At 42.5% G+C, this 23193-nt stretch overlaps 1 protein-coding gene across 1 annotated transcript in view; it reads left to right on the top strand.

Moving 5' to 3' along the window:
- Window positions 1–2460: 2460 nt before the first annotated feature.
- Window positions 2461–23193, top strand: part of TMEM132C (transmembrane protein 132C) — a 270374-nt gene continuing 249641 nt past the window's right edge. Inside the window, exon 1 of the mRNA XM_060785593.2 lies at window positions 2461–3225. Coding sequence (XP_060641576.2) covers window positions 3162–3225 — 64 coding nt within the window. The 5' untranslated portion in view covers window positions 2461–3161. The remainder of the gene's footprint in view (window positions 3226–23193) is intronic.

Here is a 23193-nt window from a genome sequence, read left to right as displayed (position 1 = left end):
CTAATGCCAGCGATACAGCTTAATGGTGTAACATTAGAAAATGTTGACCATTTCCACTACCTTGGCAGCCACCTCTCCACCAAAGTCAACATCGACACCAAAATACAACACCACCTGAGCTCTGCGAGTGCAGCATTTTTCCAAATGAAGCAGAGAGTGTTTGAGGAGTGGGACATCCGTAGGGATACCAAGGTGCTTGTTTATAAAGCTATTGTCCTCGCAACCCTGCTATATGCCTGCGAAACATGGACTGTCTACAGATGTCACATGCAACTCCTGGGACTATTCCATCAGCGCTGCCTCTGGAAAATCCTGCAAATCTCTTGGAAAGACAAGCGGACAAAATTCAGTGTGCTGGAAGAAGCAAAGACCACCCGCATTGAAGCAATGGTCCTCCACCATCTAATCCGCTGGACCGGCCACGTTGTCCGGATCCCCGACCACCATCTCCCAAAGCAGTTGCTCTACTCTGAACTCAAGAATGGAAAACGGAACGTTGGTGGACAGGAAAAGAGATTTAAAGATGGGCTCAAAGCCAACCTTAAAAACTCCGGCATAGACACTGAGAACTGGGAAGCCCTGGCCTGTGAGTGCTCCAGCTGGAGGTCAGCTGTGACCAGCAGTGCTGCAGAATTTGAAGAGGCACAAATGGAGGGCGAAAGAGAGAAACGTGCCAAGAGGAAGGCGTGTCAAACCAACCCCAACTCGGACTGCCTTCCACCTGGAAACCAATGCCCTCACTGAGGGGGATGATGCAGATCAAGAACAGGGCTCCATTGTCACCTATGGACCACCTGGAGGATTATCCTACTCGGACAACGAGGGATCGCCTAAGTAAGTAAAAATAGTTGTTGTAGGTTTTTTTGGGCTATATGGCCATGGTCTAGAGGCATTCTCTCCTGATGTTTCGCCTGCATCTATGGCAAGCATCCTCAGAGGTAGTGAGGTCTGTTGGAACTAAGAAAAAGTGTTTTATATATCTGTGGGATGACCAGGGTGGGACAAAGGACTCTTGTCTGCTGGAGCTAGGTGTGAATGTTTCAACTTACCACCTTGATTAGCATATAATGGCCTGACCGTGTCTGGAGCAAACTTTTGTTGAGAGGTGATTAGGTGTTTTTGTTTGTTTCCTCTCTGTTGTTGTGCTGTTGTAATTTTAGAGTTTTTTTTAATACTGGTAGACAGATTTTGTTCATTTTCATGATTTCCTCCTTTCTGTTGAAATATAAACCCAATTTTCCTCGTTTCCAACAGACCTCACAACCTCTGAGAACATCTTTATTAATGACTTAGATGAAGGGCTAGAAGGCATGATCATCAAGTTTGCAGACGACACCAAATTGGGAGGGATAGCCAATACTCCAGAGGACAGGAGCAGGATTCAAAACCATCTTGACAGATTAGAGAGATGAATGGCCAAAACTTACAAAATGAAGTTCAACAGGGACAAATGCAAGATACTCCACTTTGGCAGGAAAAACGAAATGCAAAGATACAAAATGGGGGACAATGCCTGGCTCGAGAGCAGTACGTGTGAAAAAGATCTTGGAGTCCTCGTGGACAACAAGTTAAACATGAGCCAACAATGTGATGTGGCGGCAAAAAAAGCCAATGGGATTTTGCCCTGCATCAATAGGAGCATAGTGTCTAGATCCAGGGACGTCATGCTACCCCTCTATTCCGCTTTGGTTAGACCACACCTGGAATATTGTGTCCAATTCTGGGCACCACAATTCAAGAGAGATATTGACAAGCTGGAATGTGTCCAGAGGAGGGCGACTAAAACAATCAAGGGTCTGGAGAACAAGCCCTATGAGGAGCGGCTTAAGGAGCTGGGCATGTTTAGCCTGAAGAAGAGAAGAATGAGAGGAGATATGATAGCCATGTATAAATATGTGAGAGGAAGCCACAGGGAGGAGGGAGCAAGCTTATTTTCTGCTTCCTTGGAGACTAGGACACAGAACAATGGCTTCAAACTACAAGAAAGGAGACTCCATCTGAACACGAGGAAGAACTTCCTGACTGTGAGAGCCGTTCAGCAGTGGAACTCTCTGCCCCGGAGTGTGGTGGAGGCTCCTTCTTTGGAAGCTTTTAAACAGAGGCTGGATGGCCATCTGTCAGGGATGATTTGAATGCAATATCCCTGCTTCTTGGCAGGGGGTTGGTCTGGATGGCTCATGAGGTATCTTCCAACTCTTTGATTCTATGATTCTATGAATGCCTGCCACAGATGCAGGCGAAACGTCAGGAGAGAATGCTTCTAGAGCATGGCCATAGAGCTCGAAAAAGCTACAACAACCCAAAGTTGGGCGCTTCTTGACCTGAGAGCTCACTTTGGTGCTTCTCACTCCAGACTCAAAGGAGGGAGGGGGGAGGGGGGGGAGGAGAGAGAAGCCCCGCCCCTTGTGCTCTGATTGGAGGAAACCCTCAAGGTGGACGCCCCTGAACCCCTCCTCCTCCCCCCTCCGCCCGGGTCTGCGCCGCTTTTCCGATGGAGAATCCTCTCCCCGAAAGTCTGCGCCTGCCTTTCCTTCCCAGAATCTTGGATGGCTGGAGGCTTGCTTTAGTTCTCCCTTCCACTGAAGGCAGGGAGAGGGAATCCAAGCCAAAGAGGGCAAGCAGCTGGGCCGAGAGAGGCGGTGGGGAACCCCCCCCCTCCCTCCCTCCTCCTCCTTCCCTTTGGATTCCCCGAAGAGGGAGAGGGATGGAGAGATGGAGGGATGAATAAGTAAACAAGGTCGCCTTTTTTCCGCCTCTGGACTTGCTTCCAAAGGGCGCGAGAGGGGAGCGAGAGCCCCTCGAGACATCTCCCACGCTCTCTCCCTGTGTTGCGATTTTGAGGGAGGCGAAAAGGCCGTCCAACCGAAAAGAGAGGAAGAAAAGTTTGCGGAGAGTCTGCTTTCCCCTTTCCCCGCGGCTCTGGCCTCTTTCGGCTCCTTTGGGGAGAAGCAGGCTCTCTGAATGAGTCCCCGGCGGGGAGGAGGAGGCGGCGGCTTTCCGAAGGGCCCGCGGGCTCACCTCCTCCTCTCGCTCCTGCCATCCGAAGAAGGGTCGGAGCCCAAAGACTTGGAGGAGATGCTCCGGAGCGCAGGGTAACCGCTGCCGGCGGGTCGGGAAAGCAGCACCTTCTCGGGAGACTTTGCGGGGAGCCTTCCTTCGCCATGGCCCCTTGGCCCCGGGGAGGCTTGGCTTTGGCCTTGCTCTGGGCAGCGCTGCTGGGAAGAGGTGAGTCTCTTGGCGCCGCCAACTTGCCTCGGGAAACAAACCAGGCAACAACATGCCTTTGGGGGCTCCGGCGCTGTCCATCCAGCCAACAGAAGCCTGCCTCTTGGGTGCTTTAGGCCAGAGGGGCTTACCAGTGGGAGGCCCACAGGCTCGTGTCCTTAGGCTTGAAACAACAACAACAACAACAACAAAGGGAGACACAGCTGCAAGGGGCAGAGGATGGCTTGGCAAGTGGATAGATGATATCCTTGCAAGTAGAGAGATAATATCCCTGCAGGTAGAGAGATAGTATCCTTGCAAGTAGAGAGATAATATCCCTGCAGGTAGAGAGATAGTATCCTTGCAAGTAGAGAGATAACATCCTTGCAAGTAGAGAGATAATATCCTTGCAAGTAAAGAGATAATATCCATGCAGGTAGAGAGATCATATCCTTGCAAGTAGAGAGATAATATCCTTGCAGGTAGAGAGATAATATCCTTGCAGGTGCATAGATCATATCCATGCAGGTAGAGAGATAATATCCCTGCAGGTAGAGAGATAGTATCCTTGCAAGTAGAGAGATAATATCCCTGCAGGTAGAGAGATAATATCCTTGAAGGTCGATAGATAATATCCCTGCAGGTAGATAGATAATATCCTTGCAGGTCGATAGATAATATCCTTGCAAGTAGAGAGATAATATCCCTGCAGGTAGAAAGAGAATATCCCTGCAGGTAGAAAGATAATATCCCTGCAGGTAGAGTGTTAATATCCTTGCAGGTAGAGCATATAATATCCTTGCAGATAGAGAGATAATATCCTTGCAAGTAGAGAGATAATATCCCTGCACATTGATAGATAATATCCTTGCAGGTAGAGAAATAATATCCCTTCAGGTAGAGAGATAATATCCCTGCAAGTAGAGAGATAATATCTTTGCAGATAGAGAGATAGTATCCTTGCAGGTGGATAGATCATATCCCTGCAGGTAGAGAGATAATATTCTTGCAAGTAGATAGATAATATCCTTTGGCAACAATTGCATAGCACACTATGCAATAGGCATGGGCAAACTTCGACCCTCCCTCCAAGTGTTTTTGGACTTCAACTCCCACAATTCAAGATCTGGCTTCCTCCTGCTGGGGGGAATCCTTACTGCCTGGGGGAATCCTTTGTTGGGCGGTGATTAGCTGGCCTTGATTGTTTCTTGTCTGGAATTCCCCTGTTTTTGAGTGTTGTTCTATATTTACTGTTATGATTTTAGAGCTTTTTTTAAAGTAATCAAACAAAGGATCCCCCATTTTCCTAGTTTCCAAGAGACCTCACAACCTCTGCACAACCTCTGAGGATGCCTGCCACAGATGCAGGTGAAATGTCAGGAGATAATGCTTCTGGAACATGGCCAGACAGCCCAGAAAATTCACAACAACCCAATATTTATTACAGTCCACAGACCCATCAGTGAACGAACATCTCAACTCTAATTACATATAATGTTTCATCGGTTTCTCTGTCATGTTATGTTTTGTCTTTCACTATCACCAACAAGTTGCTTACTTCAGCTTGTTTGAACCTGTACATATGACTAGCCCTACATTAGTCTACAAATCTGTACCTAATGTCTTTTCTTCAAATATATCTTCCTAAAATGATTTCTTCTAAGGATGTGTCCTACGACAACATTGTTAACTTGCCCATTTCTATTTAGTTCCCACATCATCATTGTCTAATTTTCTATAGTTGGTAGAATCATAGAATCATGGAGTCTGAAGAGACCTCATGGGCCATCCAGTCCAACCCCTTTCTGCCAAGAAGCAGGAAAATCACATTCAAAGCACTCCCAACAGATGGCCATCCAGCCTCTGTTTAAAAGCCTCCAAAGAAGGAGACTCCACCGCACTCCAGGGCAGAGTTCCACTGCTGAACAGCTCTCTCACACAGTTAGGAAGTTCTTTCTCATGTTCAGGTGGACTCTCCTTTCCTGTAGTTTGAAGCCATTGCTCTACACTCTAGTCTCCAGGGCAGCAGAAAACAAGCCTGCTCCCTCCTCCATATGACTTCCCCTCACATCTTAATGCATGGTCCTTATCATGTCTCCTCTCAGTCTTCTCTTCTGTAAACATATTTATTCTAAAGATGTGCCCTACAACAACATTGTTAAGTTGCCCTTTTTTATTTAGTTCCCACTTCATCACTGTCCAATCTTCTATAGTTGGTAGAATCATAGAATCATGGAGTTGGAAGAGACCTCGTGGACCATCCAGTCCAACCCCTTTCCGCCAAGAAGCAGGAAAATTGCATTCAAAACACCCCCAACAGATGGCCATTCAGCCTCTGTTTAAAAGCCTCCAAAGAAGGAGCCTCCACCATACTCCGGGGCAAAGAGTTCCACTGCTGAACAGCTCTCCTTAAAGTTTAGGAAGTTCTTCCTAATGTTCAGGTGGAATCTCCTTTCTTTCCTTTAGTTTGAAGTCATTGCTCCATTGTGTCCTAGTCTCCAGGACAGTATAAAACAAGCTTGAGCTTCCTCTCTCCTCCCTATGACTTCCCCTCACATCTTAATACATGGTCCTCATCATGTCTCCTCTCAGTCTTCTCTTCTGCAAGCATGTTTCTTCTAAGGATGTGCCCTACAACAACATTGTTAAGTTGCCCTTTTTTATTTAGCTCCCACATCATCACTGTCCAATCTTCTATAGTTGCTGTTTCTGTCTTTCTCCACTGTTGAGCATACAGGATTCTTGCATCTGTTAACATCTGTGCGCCATTCCCGAGGACATGGGAACACCAACTTCTCACTAAACGTCCCGGGAAGATTTTCTAAACTGAAAGAGATGCTCTCTATCTCTTCTTTGACCCTAAGCATGCCACAGAGGGCCAGTGTAAACACCAAGAGGCAGGAAGGATGTGTGTTGTGACACTGCATTACAGACTCGTTCCTATCAAATTGTTGGCATTCGGGGTGAGAAGGATGACTGCCGAGTCAAATGCGTCTCCATGCTTCGAGCTAAACAACCACATTGTGTTTGTCAAGGGGGCATCCTTCTCGAATCCCTATGTATGTTATGGCTTTCCCTACCAATTGTTATTTTGCAGTTGTTCGTTTTGCTGAATTCGGCTTGCTCTCTCTTTCAGAAACCATTCAGCAGTATTTTCCCCAGTGCCCGTTTGCCTCTAGGGCAGACGCTGTAGGCTCTGCTTCGGAGAAAGGAACTGTCAAAACTACCTCTGATGATGCCTTGACTCAGAAAACCCTATGAAATCCATGAGGTTCACAATAAGCCAACAGGCAAATTGGAGACAAATACTCAAATTCCTTTGGGAGCTCCTTCCCATAGTACTACACTCCCAGGCTGTCAATTAACTGACAGCTAGTCGCTTCCAACTTTTTGAAACACTTTGCCGTACTATGTAGAGCTGCTTGCCTTCCCCTTCCTACCTTATTCTGCATCCTTTTACGGGAGGGGAACACCTCCCTGGTGCAGCAGACTTTGTGCCTGAGGCAAAACCGAGGAGAGAATTATTATAGTTGCTGTTGCTGTTGTTGCTGTTGTTGTTAACTTTATTTCTGTCCCACCTTTCTTCCCATAGGGACTTAAGGCAGTTACCAATCATATTACCTACTGAATAAAAATTTAAAATGAGACAGATTTTTTTAAAATATAGTTAAACAGTTGTGCGTGAATACAAAGTTAAAATACAAGAAATGCATTTAATATTACATTAATGCCTGCCCTTTCCCCACTCCCAAAGGAGAGGGAATATGGGCTGAGATAAATTCACATAATAATAATAATAATAATAATAATAATAATAATAATAATAATTTATTTATGTGTTGCTGTGAGTTTTCCGGACTGTCTGGCCATGTTCCAGAAGCATTCTCTCCTGACGTTTCATTTACATCTATGGCAGGCATCCTCTGAGGTTGTGAGTTCTGTTGGAAACTAGGAAAATTGGGTTTATATATCTGTGGGAGGTCCAGGGTGGGAGAAAGAACTCTTGTCTGTTGGAGCTAGGTGTGAATGTTGCAATTGATCACCTTGGTTAGCACTGAGTAGCCTTGCAGCTTCAAAGCTTGGCTGCTTGCTGCCTGGGGGGAATCCTTTGTTGGGAAGTGATTACCTAGCCCTAATTGCTTCTTGTCTGGAATTCCCCTGTTTTTGAGTGTTGTTCTTTATTTACTGTTCAGATTTTAGAGTTTTTTAAAAAATACTGGTAGCCAGATATTGTTCATTTGCACTTTATTTGTATTCCACCCTATTGCCCCGATGGAGACTTATATCATAGTGTTGTTGGTATCCAGTTCTCATTAATCCTTGCCAGCCATACCAGTGCTGAAGGATGGTGGCATTTATAGTTCAGCAGTATCTGAAGCATGATAAATTCCTCACCTCTGCTTTATATTAATTATTTATTTATTAATTTTATTATTGCACTTATATACCACTTTTCTCACTCCTAGGGGGACTCAAAATGGTTCCCAACATAATCAATGGCAAAATTAATTGCCTTACATGTACATAACAACATATATCAAAACAACAACAATGACAATAGATTAACACCATTAAAATTTTAAAACGAAAACAACAGTCACTCTCAATACATAAAACATTTTAGCCTTGCACAATCCCAAGGGTATCTTTAACTACTTCCATATTTGCATGTTTCTTTCACTCACCGAATGCCTTTTTAAATAACTTAAGTCTTAAGTTATTTCTTAAAAGCTAGGAGAGAGGGTTTAGAATTTCTAAGTCCACGGGGTTTGGAGTAAGCATGGCGACAGTGTATTGCGGTGGTTAGAGTAGTGCGGTGCCAAATGCTAGTCCCCACTAAGCCATGAAAATCACTCATTTGCCATGGGAGAGTCACACGTCCTCAATCTCATCTACTTCAGAGGCTTGTTGTCAGATTATAAATAGGGGAGAAGGTCCACGTGGACCATCTTGAGCTCCCTGAAGGGAAGGGATAGAGAGAAGTAACAAATAATAAATATAGTAATCCACTAAGACATCACCATCGAGCTATTAGGGTATCAGCAGAAACTTCCTCCTGGGACAATCCAAATATTGAAATTTGGAGAAGTCATCAAGGCAGAGAACTATAGCTAGCAAGGCTCCTTTCCTCTCCTTCTGGGGGAAAGTTGAAGGAAACTTTCTGTCAACTTTCAGAATCATAGAATTGGAAGAGACCTCGTGGGCCATCCAGTCCAACCCTTTTCTGCCAAGAAGCAGGGAAATCACATTCAAAGCACCCCCGACAGATGGCCATATAGCCTCTGTTTAAAAGCCTCTAAAGAAGGAGCCTCCACCACACTCTGGGGCAGAGAGTTCCACTGCTGAACAGCTCTCTCTCACCGTTAGGAAGTTCTTCCTCATGTTCAGATGGAAACTCCTTTCTTTCCTGTAGTTTGAAGCCATTGCTCCATTGCGTCCTAGTCTCCAGGGCAGCAGAAAACAAGCTTGTTCCCTCCTCCCAATGATTTCCCCCCAGATATTTATACATGGCCCTCATCATATCTCCTCTCAATCTTCTCTTCTGCAGGCTAAACATGCCCAGCTCTTTTAGCTGCTCCTCATAGGGCTTGTTCTCCAGATCCTTGATCATTTCAGTCGCCCTCCTCTGGACACATTCCAGCTTGTCAATATCTCCTTTCAATTGCGGTGCTCAGAACTGGACACAGTATTCCAGGTGTGGTTTGACCAAGGCCAAAAAGAGGGGTAGCATGAAGATGGATTAGCGTTTCAGAGCATCAACCACCTCATCTTGGGGAAAATACTTCCCCCATGTTTATCTCTATCAATGGGAATGCACATCCAGTGTGGAATAGTGATGTAAAAAAGGGAAAATATGTTGAGCTGAAAGTTTTCTGGAAAACTTTAATTAACGTGAGTGGAAGTTATAAGCTGCCTTGAGTCACCTTCGGGTTTGAGAAAGGCAGGATAGAAATATCTATATAAATAAAAAATATAGGACGAATTGACATGAAATTTGGACACAATACACCTATCAGGCCAACGAGTGACCATCACTCATAAAAACACAGAAAAACATAGCAGAAGAGACTTAAAAAGTGAAAAAACAAAATTTACATTACAACACATGTGCAAAACCACACACACACACACACACACACATATACACATATATAAACACACAAAACACATATACACAGACTGGGCTACTGCAATGCATGGCAGGAGATGGCTAGTATCTATATAAATAAAAATGTAGCGTTTGTTTGTGGGATTAACATAACTCAAAAACCATCGGACGAAATGACACTAAATTTGGACACAAGACACCTATCAGGCCAACAAGTGACCAGCACTCATAAAAACACTGAAAAACACAGCAGAACAAACTTAAAAAGCCAAAAAATAAAAAATACATTAAAATGCATGCACAAAACCACATATATACAAGTATACACAAATATATACACACACATATACACATATATACACACACAAAACACATATACACAGACTGGGCCCCAGCAATACATGGCAGGGGACGACTAGTCGTTAATAAAAAAAAATAATACAGATGTGGCATTAATGTCTTCTTAGATTGTCTGGAAAAATTTATGTATATATAAGTAGAAAACCTATCTCTTTTCTGCTGTGAGCAAGTGCAAAAGACAATATTTGAATGATCCCCCCACCCCAAAATATACACAATGACTGCAGTACAGGGCTGCCAAGCAAAACAAATCTTGGGCTCTTTTCTGAAAGTCCTTTTCATCTCGTCTTAATATCTTGATCTGAATTCTACAGCAGGTCTCCCCCATCTCTCCCTGCCAAGATGCCAGCAAGGCTTTTTGTTTCTTCCTTTTTTCCAAGATGTGATGTTTGAGCAGCTGGCACTCAGTTTGGACTAAACGTCTTCTTGAAATGAACTGTCTGGCTGTGACTTTGACGGCTGAAGGTGCTAAGGAACAATATTGGCGACTTTGTGGGAGGGGAGCGAGAGAGATGTAGGCCTTCGCTCTTCTGTTGTCGGTGTTGTTTCCTCTGTATTCTTCTTGACCCGTAAACAAATTTATTTCTTGTCTTATCCTGTTGGCATTGGCTGTGCTCTTGAGAATGACGTAAAGAGCTTACTAAGAAAAGACTTGGCTTTTGTCACTGTCTTCATGGGCCTCTGGCTGCCTCTTGGCTCCCCCTTCCCAGATGAGAGTCCTGAAGTTTTCGGAGGGTGCCTCATTGTGTGTGTGTTTGGGAGGGGAAGATAGGCTGGGTGAAATGAATTCGGGTTTCCCTCGCCTCCTTTTCCTTGCAAAAAGAACTTGGCTGGAATGGGCAGAGAGGAAGTTGTGCAAGGAGGCAGAGGGGAGGGAGGCGAGGGAGAAAAGATGATTTATATAGGGCAATTAGTGTGCCTGACACTTTATGAAGTTCAAGAAGATGACAGGTTGTTGCTGCAAGGGGGATCCAATCTAAAAATGGACACCAGGACATGACAAAGGAAGACGAGAGAAGGAGAGGCTGGAGTCAAGTAGAACCATGGGCATTTATTTCATTTGGTTCATCCTGAACCTCTCACCATTCACATTAGGTGATCTCTCATTCATCATTCACGTTTGAGACAGATACACAGAGAGAGTGGCTCTTTTATTTTCTCCTTACCATGGCTAGAATCCTGTCTATGTCTTTTACATAAGTTTTCCTAATGAAGCTTGAAAAGCCTGATCTGGCCATGGTGGGGGATGCCTTAGTCACATCCAGACTAGACTACTGTAACGCTCTCTGCGTGGGGCTGCCCCAGAAGAGCGTTCCAAAACTGCAACTGTTACAAAGATCAGCAGCTAGACTGCTTACAGGAACGGAATACAGGGAAAGAAATACCCTGCTCCTGAGGCAGCTACACTGGTTTCCAATTAGTTTCTGAGTGCAATTTTAGGAGTTCGAAGTCAGCCTGGGTTGGAGTGGGCTTCCAACCAATTGTGTAGCTTGTTGTTGACCTTTGTAACCTGAAAGACAGTTGCATCTGTCAAGTAGGAAAATTAGGTACCACCTTGTGTGAGGAGGCTAAATTAACTAATTTATGAGGCCATAAAAAAGACTCTAGCAAAGCACTCCAGTAAAAGCATGCAGGGAATGCAGAAGTACTTCATCAGTGTTGCAGATGGACGATGAAAGTGACAGCTCCCCTGGTGGCCAGAAAAAGTTAAATAGCTTCTGTGTATGTCTGTATACGGTGTATGTCAAATTGGCACTAATTCCAAGCTACAAGCTTTCTTCTCCTCGGATTTCTATGAGAGCATCCCAAATCCCTGCATATTTCCAATTTCCTATTCTGGACTGCAACTCCCAGCAATCTTCCAGATAGATAAGAACACAATATTCTGTGTTCTTCTTCACAGAATATTTCCCCTACAGCTTCAGGACATTCAAATACAAGGAAAGTACAGGGGGATCATTGTGCTTTCCCACAGAGGGAAGAAAACTTCTGTATCTATGCCTCCTTATATGCAAAGGTGAAATAGTTGAAGATTTGGATCCCTAGCATGCAGTGTCATTCTGAATCAATGTATGAGGGTGGGTCACAAAGCTTTGCCTCCTGTGCCATAAAAATGTTCTGAATGAACCCATAACAGCAGAAGTTGCTACAGATCATAGCCTGAACTGTTCTCTACACAAAACTACTGTTCAACACAGTCACCATCAATGTGTACACCTTGGCACATTATTTAACCCAGGCATCAAACCCATTCTGGAAATAATCAGGGTTTTGCTTTGTGACCCATGATTTTAAAGCTGTTTTAACGTCATTCAAGTAATTGAATCTGAAACCAAAGGTTGATTTTTATAGGTCCAAACAGGTCAAAGTCAGAAGGGACCAAATCATAAACATTCTTCAAGTGATTATGGATTTCCTTAGGTACACAACCTTCTTTTGCCAGAAATTCAATGGCGACTCTTTCTTTGAGCTTCAGATTCATGGTTCTAATCAGTCAATCTGAGAAAGAACAGACTATATCAGTAGAGTAAGGTTACCTCTGTCATATCATGCATAGATAGTCCAGTAGCTGTGAAAGAAATAAAAGTTAAAGCGACTGAGGTATTACTTTTTGACCCACCCTTGTACTTTGTATATGGGCATGTTAATGAGGCACATTGTACACTACAGAGGAATGCACATTGCTCATTTGGTTGTGCATTCAGTTGCACGTTTGGTGTCTTCATTCCATTGTGCAATGTTCCCATTCAACACAAGGGCGGCATAACACAGTTGAACTCTACATAGCCTACTTGTGTGTGCAACCTCAGTGCAGGTTTAAGGCCATCTCACTTGTCCACTTTCTTCTTAAACTAAAAACAATGCCAACAACACATTCTTTGGAGGAATTGTCATCCAGCGGTTTGATAATAGTGGTTGGCCTTTTCTGCAGCTTTCTCAGTTTTCCCATGGGTATTCAGAATAATAAGGCCTCATCCAAATTTTGTTTCATATCAGGAATGAATTGAGAAACTGCAAGTCGCTTCTAGTGTGAGAGAATTGGCCGTTTGCAAAGACGTTGTCCAGGGGACGTCCGGATGTTTTGATGTTTTACCATCCTTGTGGGAGGCTTCTCTCATGTCCCTGCACGGGGAGCTGGAGCTGACAGAGGGAGCTCATCCATGTGGTCCCCAGATTCGAACCTCCAACCTGTCGGTCTTCAGTCCTGCCGGCACAGGGGTTTAACCCATTGCGCCACTGAGGGCTCCATCCAAAATAATAGCACCTAAATTCACTCTAAGGCAGAGCTTTCCAAACATTTCCTGTTGGAGATGCACTTTTTAGACATGCATCATTTTATAAAACAGTAATTCAGTTTTATCATCAAAGCAGAGATTCAATCAACCCCTCATAAGAGATACAGACACACACATACATTGCAATACTAAAATGTTTGGGAACGCAACATATCTCATGAAAACTTTTCATGATTTTTTTTAAAAATACATGGTTTGTAGGATAATAACATACATTTCTAAGATTTTTGTCATTTCTTGTTATGTTCACGTGACACAGCTACATGCTGCAGCCAACACAATAATGTGTTGACACACAGTTTGGAAAGCTCTGCTCTAAGCACATATTTTCCTACAGTGCTTATTGTATGATTTGAGGCAGGGGCACATTTCACTGGATGCTCCCTCCTCTGCTAATAGCCAAGTGCAGTGGGGTCACTTGTATGGCGAAGCAATGAGCTATAGAACCTAAATTGGTTCCACCCACCAAGGCTGTCCAGGGTAGAAGCTAAATATTTTGGAAGGCATAACCTTGGATGATTTTTGAGATCATACTTTTTGGCAAAACAGAATCTCCAATGCCTTTTCGAAGTGTGACCTTTTGGAGATTAATTGGCATTCACACCATTTGGAATAACCATATAACCTTTTGTAAAGTGTGATCTTCCTGAGAAGAGCTAAAAACTTATTTGAGTCAATGTTCTCTTTAGTGTTATATAAGGCAAATTAGGTTTCTTAGCTGTTAGACAGATACACTTGATTATCTCTTTGAACTGTTAGGAACAAAGATTATGCCAAATGCACAAAACATATAGCAGATCTTCTGAAGTGTTCCAGTATTTCAGTTGCCCCCAAAACATCTACTCTTCCATAAAATATATTTGGTTTTAAATCATGTTCTCAAGAGACAAAAATAACGAATCTTTGTTAAAAGTAACATAGTTGGTTTACTTAAAAACTTCATATATTCAGCATACAGGTACATTTCTTATCAGTTGAAAATTTAAACAGTAAGTTCTCTAAGGCATTCTGTTGCAGTCTCTTCTCTGTCTTATGTCTAATGCATAACAAACACTGACTATACCAAACAATACACAACACAACACAATATTGACTTCTAAAAATGGAGTCTCAACTCTGAGCAGTCTCAAATCTGATCACATGGTCTGCAGCTCCTCCCACAATCTCAAACAACATAGAGTTAAGGAAACTGCATACCAATTTCCTTAACACAGAGAAAAGATATCGTAAGCAATCTGAATTGTATACATAACAAATACTAGTAGAGAAGCCTTGTAGAGGGTTGCTATTTATGATAAAATAATGTCGAAGTTAGTGTCTCCAGTTATGAGAGGAAAATTTGCAATATAAATGGATGTATAGTTTTTTTAAAATCCAGTGGGACATGTTAAAGTTGGCATAATTTGGAGCAAGGATAAGGAACATGTGACCCAGAGGCTGCTTTGTGGCCCTCTCCCACTAGGAAAAAATTACAAGAAAAGTAGAATTGTTCTCTCTTTAAAGCAAGGCATACCCTCACACAAATATTTTTAAAGTGAAAAGACAGAGAACATTTCAACAAAACTGGAGGTGGGCCTCCAACTTCTTTTGACTTTCCCCCCCTCTTGTTTTTTTTCCTGTTTTGTTGTTTATTTTATTTTATTTTATTTTATTTTATTTTGGTGGGCAAGATACCTCCCTCCAGCTGATGCTTAGACCCTACCCATACTTAATCTATTATTTCAGTTCCTTTGGTCATGCTGTAACCTTTGGTCCTCACTGCTGACTGGTCTGTAGTTCACCCCAAAGGTCCACTTATGATCCAACTCTGAAGGAAGCATCCAAAAATCCTATGTAAAAAGTTTGTTTGTGGAGGGAAAACTGACCTAATAACTTCCCTACTGATGTTTGTTTTCTCCATGTGAGGATTATTATGTTGTCTGAAGGGGCTTATCGTGTTGTACGTGTTCCAGCATCAAGTCAGAAGAGGCACAGACTGCACACAGGCAAAACACATCAGAAATAGTGAACGGCTATTTTCTTCAAGTGGGCAAGAGGGGCGAGTGCAGTGGGGGTCTGGAGCAGGTGGCATAAACAACCAAGCCTTGAAAAAGCATTTGGTTCCATCAGAACCAGGTAGCATTGGCAGTGAAATTGTCTGCAGAGGTGCCAGCGCAAAGTTTTGATAGCAGCTGCTGCTGGGAACCTCTGAGCCATTAGCTTTCCTAATAAAATGCGGAAAGTAGTAAAGATTCCTGCGGGGATTTTTAAAAAATGAAGTTACGCTAAACAAATGCACTAAGTGGTGTGGTTTTTTGTTTGTTTGTGTTTTTTTTTTTTTTTGGACCTTTAGAAGCAAACATATTAATGGTGCTGCTATATCATTTTGCCTCCTGAAACACAGTAGAACTGTTTCTGTGACTATCTCTTCCCTCCCTCTTTCAGAATCTGGCCAGATTGGCAGTGGAATATTACTTCATCTTTAATGATGGTGACAACTAATGTCCTTGTGCATTTGAGGACAGTGGGCTAGCTGATGAGCCAAAGAGAATGCCACCCGGCATACTTGACTCTGTCCCCTTCCTTTTCTGTTGGAGATGTTACTCACTTCCTTTTGGTATCTGCCACTTGAGATATCTGCTTATCATAGGGCTGGTCCTCAGGCTTTTTTGTATATTGTGTCCAGTCAACTTTCTTGATGGCAGTTCTTAATGTAAGAAACACCTCCACAGATCATGATAATGATATGAGTTGCTAAACGAATGTCCTTGGGACAGAGTCTCAGCCAGGTAATGATCTTTAGTGCTATTTTCCAGCTGAACACGACAGTTGTATTGATCAGAGATCTGGCCAAAGAGCTTACTCAGGGCTAGCTGTATTCTACTCTGGCAGCATCAGCAGGAGCTGAATTGTGACTCTGAGGAATTGGAATCCAGCTAGAGAGCAGATTGTGAGAGTTTTGTGGTAACTAATGTTTGAAGGCTAGAATGTAAATACATAGACAGAAATTTATTTCATTTATTTACTCTATTTATACCCCGCCTTTCTCTATCTCAAAGGGACTCAAGGCGGCTTACATGGAGGCAATTATTGAATGCCTTCAAACACATACAATTCAAAAAATTAAAATTAAATTAGATTAAAATCAAAACATATTAAACATTTAAACATATTAAAGATATTAAAATCATGCCCTCCATAGTTGTTGTCCATCCATAGTTGTAGTCCAAGCCATTCCATATATTCTACAACTGTTAATTGCACTGCACTATTCTCCAAAGACCTGATCCCACAGCCAAGTTTTTACCTGTGAGGACGTCCGGATGATTTGAAGTTTTATCATCCTTGTGGGAGGCTTCTCTCATGTCCCCGCATATGTGCTGCTATAGGATGATATCCCTTGAGCAAAGACGGTTTTTCCAGTGTAATAAACTTTCATCATGTTTTTATGACAGAACCAATTAGGAAATGACATTTATAACCCAGGAACAGAAATCATAGTATAGATACCATCAAGGGACATCTAGACCAGCCATGGGCAAACTTTAGCCTTCCAGGTGTTTTGAACTTCAATTCCCACAATTCCTAACAGTCTACCAGCTATTAAGAGTTGTGGGAGTTGAAGTCCAAAACATCTGGGCCAAAGTTTACCCATGCCTGATTTAGACTGAGCCCCTTCTTCCAAGCAGAAAGGCACAATCCAAACTCTCCTGGCATCCAATTAATATGTTTTCCTTCCCCTTGACACACAACCAAACAACTACAATTTAGTACAGATTTATAATATTACTTAATTACTTTAGCCCTCTTTGCAGATTCCATGATTTCATTTATTATAGACTGACTTAACGTCATGATTTGCTGCTGCAGGCCAATGCATTCTGAGAAATGTAGTTTAGCATAGGCATATGCTTAAATAAAGTTACTGTAAATGGGGCTCCTATCTCCCTCATTTTTAAAGTTATTGGGGTGAAACTTGCTACAATGATATAAAACAGTTTCCACTCTTTGCCTATCACGTTTCATAACATTTCACTCGTCCACAAAATTTTTGGGAATTTTCAAAGTTTTTAAAAACAACATCTTTAAAAAAAACAAAAAAACAAGAGTGAGTTCCACCTCCCCCTCCCTTCCTGATTGGCTGAGAGGCATGCCAACATGTCTGGCTTCGCCTCTAAGCAGGGCTTGGTTGCCTTGTGAATTTTAGATTGACTCTAATGCTGTAGCCCAATGCATTCTGGGTAATGTAGTTTCACACAAGCATATGGCTTAAATTACTATGTGGGGAAACTTCATGGACTCCTGTCTCCCTCATTTTTAAAGCCATTGGCATGAAACTTGCTACAATGGTAGAACACATTTTCCACTCTTTGCTTATCAAATTTCATAACCTTTTGCTTTTCCACAGATTTTTTTGAGGGGAATTTTCAGTTTTTAAAAACATTTATAGCGATCTCCGCCTCTGCCTCTCTCTCCCTCTTCTGTCAGCCCTGATTGGCTGGAGAGATATGCCAACAGGTTTGGCTTCGCCTCTCAGCAGGGCATGGTTGCCCTATGAATTTTAGCTCCATCACAGCTCCATCCAAACACATCCAAGGCTTAAGAACCAAAGGCTCCTTTTGATTCAAATTCTATATATATATATATATATATATATATATATATATATATATATGGGGGGGGGAGTGGCAGCAAGCAGGCATGTTGGAACTTGCTTCCAATGTGCTAAACATCCAAACTAGATCTGAATCAAGGGTATTTTCGCATCAAACACACAAGTCTAGTAGACATTTATGAAGTATTAAGAGAGGGATATTGCCAAAGAGAGTTAATAATAAATAAATAAATAATCCAAATTTCACAACCGAAGAAAATTGAAACAGCAGAGAGAGTAAAGACCGAGGAAGGGAAGCAGAAGGCTACAGGTGAGGCAATCATATTTCCCCAAAATAGCTCCAACATTTTGGTCAGATCCTTTAAAGTTCAGATTCAAATCCAGAGTGAATTCACCACTCAGCTGACATGAGATCCATCGGCTGCCTCTGAAAATGTACTTACGTTGTATTTAATCTTGGTTATCTTTGGTAATGTGTATGAGAAGATTAAGCTAAAGGGCAGTGTGGAGGAACCAAGGGAGACCCGGCTATGGCCTAATGATTCTTCCATGCCAAGCCTTGCAGGAATAGGACTTCATGACCTGGTCTTTATGTACATCTGTGGGGAAACAGGATCTGAGATAATGGAGAAGAGTGTGTTGTCCTCCATTTCTTGGATTGCAGCTCTCAACCTTTAACCAACACAGTCAATGGCAAGAAAGAGCCACAACATCTAGAGATCCATGCATTGCCCATCCGAGATAGATCATCTCTCTGATCTACCAAGGCTCTTATTCTCTGATCTGCCGAGCATTAAAAAAAATACAGGTGTGAGTCTCACAGAAATACTCCAACCAATTCCATTGAGGGGGGATTCATGAAGCTTCCAGTCATTGCATTATGTCAGAATTGTCCCCCACTGCCCCACAATATAGATGGGCCTCCTTTCAAAAGGAGACGCAGAAATAACAAACTCCAAAGTTCACAGCTTTGAAAAAATAATAAGAAATATTCTTGAGCGGTAAAGATATGGTAAAAGCCCAAGGAGGATGTGTTTGGCTTCAAATAATTTTGCTCTTACGCTTCCAGTGTCTGTTCGAGTTAGTAAGTTGAAAGGCTCTTTCTCTCTATGTATATGCTCGTTCTATTTTGGGTCAATACACAGCCTCAGGTCCCGTCCCCCCCGCCCCCTCCCTTTTAAGCACTTGCGAGAGAATTGACCTGAGGATGTCAACTTCTTTCCTTTCCCTATTTATTCTTTCTGGCTTCCCTCTCTTTCTCTTTCGCAAGGAATACTGTATTAATTTCTTGAGCTTCGGTCTTATGAACACAGCAGCGTTTGCACTGCTAAAATTACAGGAATTCTTGTACTCCCAGTCAATTTGATGAACTTTGCTCTCAAAAAGTGTACTTTGTCTAAACGTGACACTGACAAAGCCACTTAAGACATTTGCTGAGGGCCTGTTTGGCATCTCTTGCTCTTTTGGGTCACTAGCATGGGAGATCCAGCCTTGCCCCCACTCTTGTTTGAACTGCCACTTCTAAATCTGAAAGAGCTCAGGAAAAACCCATGTGTTAATGTTTCTGGACTTTGTCATTTCAAGAGTGCAGTCAGAGAGAATCACATATTTGTATATATTTACTCATTTAAGAAGAGCTGTGCCCATGTTACCTTTCTACCATTTTTTTTTTCCATGTCTGTAAGTGGAATCTATTAAGGAGGGAGTGGGGATTTGAACCCACGGATTCAAACTGTGATCTATGGAGCACCTGAAAATGATGTTACTCTATCTTCTGCATGACATCCTTTCAAATATTTAATAATAGCTATCATGTCACATTCCTGTCTCCTTTTCTCCAAGCAAACATACCCCCCTCCCTAAGGTGTTTATTATAAGCTTCCTTTCCAGACTTTTGATCATCTAAAGCACAGGTGTCAAACTTGTAGCCCTCCAGACCTCCAACTCCCAGGAACCCTAGCCAGCTTGTCCAACAGCCAAAAATTCTGGGAACTAAAGTCCAAAACACCTGGAGAGCCACAGGTTTGAGACCACTGATCTGGATCATCCTCCTCTGAACACGTTCTAGCTTGTTGAGCCCCTTGTTGAACTGTTGTCCTCAGAACTGGAAACAATATTCCACGTGAGATCTGACCAAAGCTGAATATTACTTTCCTCTATCTCAGTGGTTCTCAACCTGTGGGTCTCCAGATGTTTTAGCCTTCAACTCCCAGAAATCCTAACAGCTGGTATACTGGCTGGGATTTCTGGGAGTTGTAGGCCGAAACATCTGGGGACCCACAGGTTGAGAACCACTGCTCTATCTGGACACCTTGTTTCAGTTGATGCAACCTAAAATTGCACTGGCATATATCTACCTGCTGAATCACACGATTGACTCGTGTATAGCCTGATCTGCTAAGACTCCAAGATTCTTTTCACATGTGTTGTTGTCTAGCCAGTTTTTTACTCATCCTATATTTGTTCACTTAGTTTTTTTATGGTTAAATGTGATGCCTTACATTTATAGATGTTGTTGTTTCTCTATTTAATATGGTTTAATTTAATGTATCATTATATGTTACAGTTGCTTTTATACTAGGTTTGTTATATGTTGTAAGGCATTGGATTCTTGCCGTGAATTTGTTGGAAACCGCTTTGAGTCTCCCTGGAGGAGAAAAGTGGTATATAAATGAAGTAAATAAATAATAAATAAATGTTGCAATTCAGCTTGTCAATTTTGCCCAGCTCTCCGATCTATTCAGATTCTATCCACTGGGGCAGAATGTATGGTGCTTCCACTAACCCACTTCAGATTTGTTTCCAGGTCAGAGTGTGTCTTCTTGAGAGAATCTGAAAATAGTGTATTTTTCAGGATAACTCCTATCTGATTTAGACTCACATGGAGGTTATGCATGCCCCTGAAAGGTGTGGGTTAGACATTGTCACATATGCTTATGACAATATTTTGGGTTGGGGTGGAGAAACTGAGTCTTCACTGATGTTGCTGAATTGCAACTCCCATCAAGCTGAGCCATATAAATTATGATGAGGAGTCTGAAAACATCTAAAGGACAACAACTTCTCCGCCCCAACCTATGGTCCACTAGAGATTACTTTTTATTTACTTCATATCTTCTAATAGTAGAATTTCTACCAGTGGATGAAGCACATCCTTGCCATACAAGTGAAACACATTACCTGTTATCTCTGATCATGCGGTCATAGAGTTTGAAGGGAATGAATTGACCATCCAATCCATTGCTTAGAGCAGGATCTCCTACTAGAGTAGTCTTGCACAACCAGTGGCCCTTCAGGTGTTTAGAACTCAGATTCCCAGAAGCCCTAGCCAGCTTGTCAAAGGGTCAGGAATTTTGAGAGCTGAAGTCCAAAACACCTGGAGGGCCACAGGTTGCAAAGGCCTATACTAGAGCATTCTCAGCAGGTATCTGACCAGCTCACTTTTGAAGAAGTGAGAAGGAAAGCTCACCATCTTTCTAGTTAATTGGTTCTGTTCTTGAACTGTCCTTACTGTGAATAAGTTTTTCCCCTAATATTTAATTGAAATCTGCTGTGGTGCAATGTCAAACCATTAGACCTCGTCCCTCTTTGCATCGCTGGGCATGCAAAGCCACATCCAAAAATAATTCCGAACAATGGAGAAGTTGTTTCAGTTCGGAATTGCTCCTCCCACTATTTCTGCATGGCTCAAAATTGGATCAAAAGGTAATTTAATCCGAATTAATTACGATTTTAGTAGCTTACGAACAAACTTACCCAAGCCTAGTTGGTACTGCTACCAATGTTGGCTTGTTGTTTTGCACTTGCATTTCTGTCATTTTGTGGATTATCCTTGTAGAAGACATGAGTGCAGTTGTTTTGTTTCAAGGAGGAAACAAGTGGTGTCCAAAGGAAGGTCAACAGATAGACAGTAGTAATGTTAAATAAGCTAGGCTGAACCTGTGGCTGCTACGATTATGGCTTCTTTCTACCTCTTAATTCACAACCTCCTATCAACACCAGGGCTGTGGATTTTATGAAAAAGTAGGGATTGGATCTGTCATAAGGAACAATTAGAGCCAGGGCCATATCCAGAAAAAAGTTTCAAGGGTGGGGAGGGGGGGTTAAAATTTTTATTTAGCAAACCATGAAAAGTAGTTCCATAACACAAAATAATTTAAATAGTATGATTCTATATTTCTATATAGACTTAATTAAATCAATTTTCTATTTTATTTACAAAGTTTTAAGTCTCAAAATAACCGAAAATGACTGTTAATTGGCAATTTATAGTTACAAAAGAATCCCACATGTCTGTTAGAAACACTTGAAAACTGTGTAAATACACTTTGACATAAATCAGGCTCCATTAATAAACTCTGGTGAACACTCAAGGATGCAAGTCCAGTCAGTCTTTCTTGCCCCACTGTTCCTCTTATGTATGTTTTCAAACATTTAAGAATAGAAAACGGCCTATATATAGGCATAGCAGTAGGAACCCTACTATCTGGAAAAGGGGAGGTGTGTAGCAAAGAGGGAAAGGCCTATTTCCCCATTAAGAACCTGCCTCCTACCTCACGCTGAAGGAAAGAGCACAGCTGGGGGGCAGATCAGCCTTAAATACCCTGCAGCTCCGCCCCTGCCAACCGCCCCCACCAAGTCAGATCTCTTTCACAAGAGCCTTCAAATCCCTGCTCTCATGCCTTAGGCTTTGCCTGCCAGTTATGGATGGGCCAACTGGATTGCTTCCACTATATCAGCTATTGCTGCAAGTATTTATTTATCGTGTCAGGAGCGAACCAAACAGTTGTATTTTTTTTAAAAAACACAAAGTTTGCAAGCTTGGCATTCTATTAAATGTCCTTTGACCAGTGGCCACTTGGAGTGCCTCTGGTGTTGCTATAGGAAGGTCCTCCATTGTGCATGTGGCAGGGCTCAGGTTGCATTGTAGTAGGTGGTCTGTGGTTTGCTCTTCTTCGCACTCACATGTCATGGATTCTACTTTGTAGCCACATTTCTTAAGGTTGGCTCTGCATCTCGTAGTGCCAGAGCACAGACTGTTCAATGCCTTCCAAGTCGCCCAGTTTTCTGTGTGCCCAGGAAGGAGTCTCTCATTTGGTATCAGCCATTGATTGAGGTTCTGGGTTTTAGCCTGCCACTTTTGGACTCTCATTTGCTGAGGTGTTTCAGAGAGTGTCTCTGTAAATCTTAGAAAGCTATTTCTTGATTTAAGTCGTTGGCGTGCTGCCTGCTATCCAAACAGGGGGTGGGCAGGAGACGTCACTGCCTTGGTCCTTTCACTATTGGTTGCTACTTCCCGGCGGATGTTAGGTGGCACAATAAGAGCTAAACAGTGTGATTTCTCCAGTTGTGTAGGGTGCAGACACCCAATGATAATGCAGCCTGTCTCATTAAGAACCACATCCACTGTTTTAGCATGGTGAGATGTGTTCCACACTGGGCATGCATACTCAGTAGCAGAGTCGCAAAACGCAAGGGCAGATGCCTTCACTGTGTCTGGTTGTGATATCCAGGTTGTGCTAATCAGCTTTCCTATGATATTGTTTCTAGCATATGATGTTGCTGCTGCAAGTAATGACAGTGTGAATAAATTGTCAAAATTTGCTTGAGATAGTGCTTGCAGTTCCGGG

The sequence above is a fragment of the Anolis sagrei genome, chromosome X, assembly GCF_037176765.1.
Source record: "Anolis sagrei isolate rAnoSag1 chromosome X, rAnoSag1.mat, whole genome shotgun sequence".
NCBI lineage: Eukaryota > Metazoa > Chordata > Lepidosauria > Squamata > Dactyloidae > Anolis > Anolis sagrei.
Note: the sequence above shows the minus strand (reverse complement) of the source record. Positions and strands in the feature narration are given on the sequence as shown.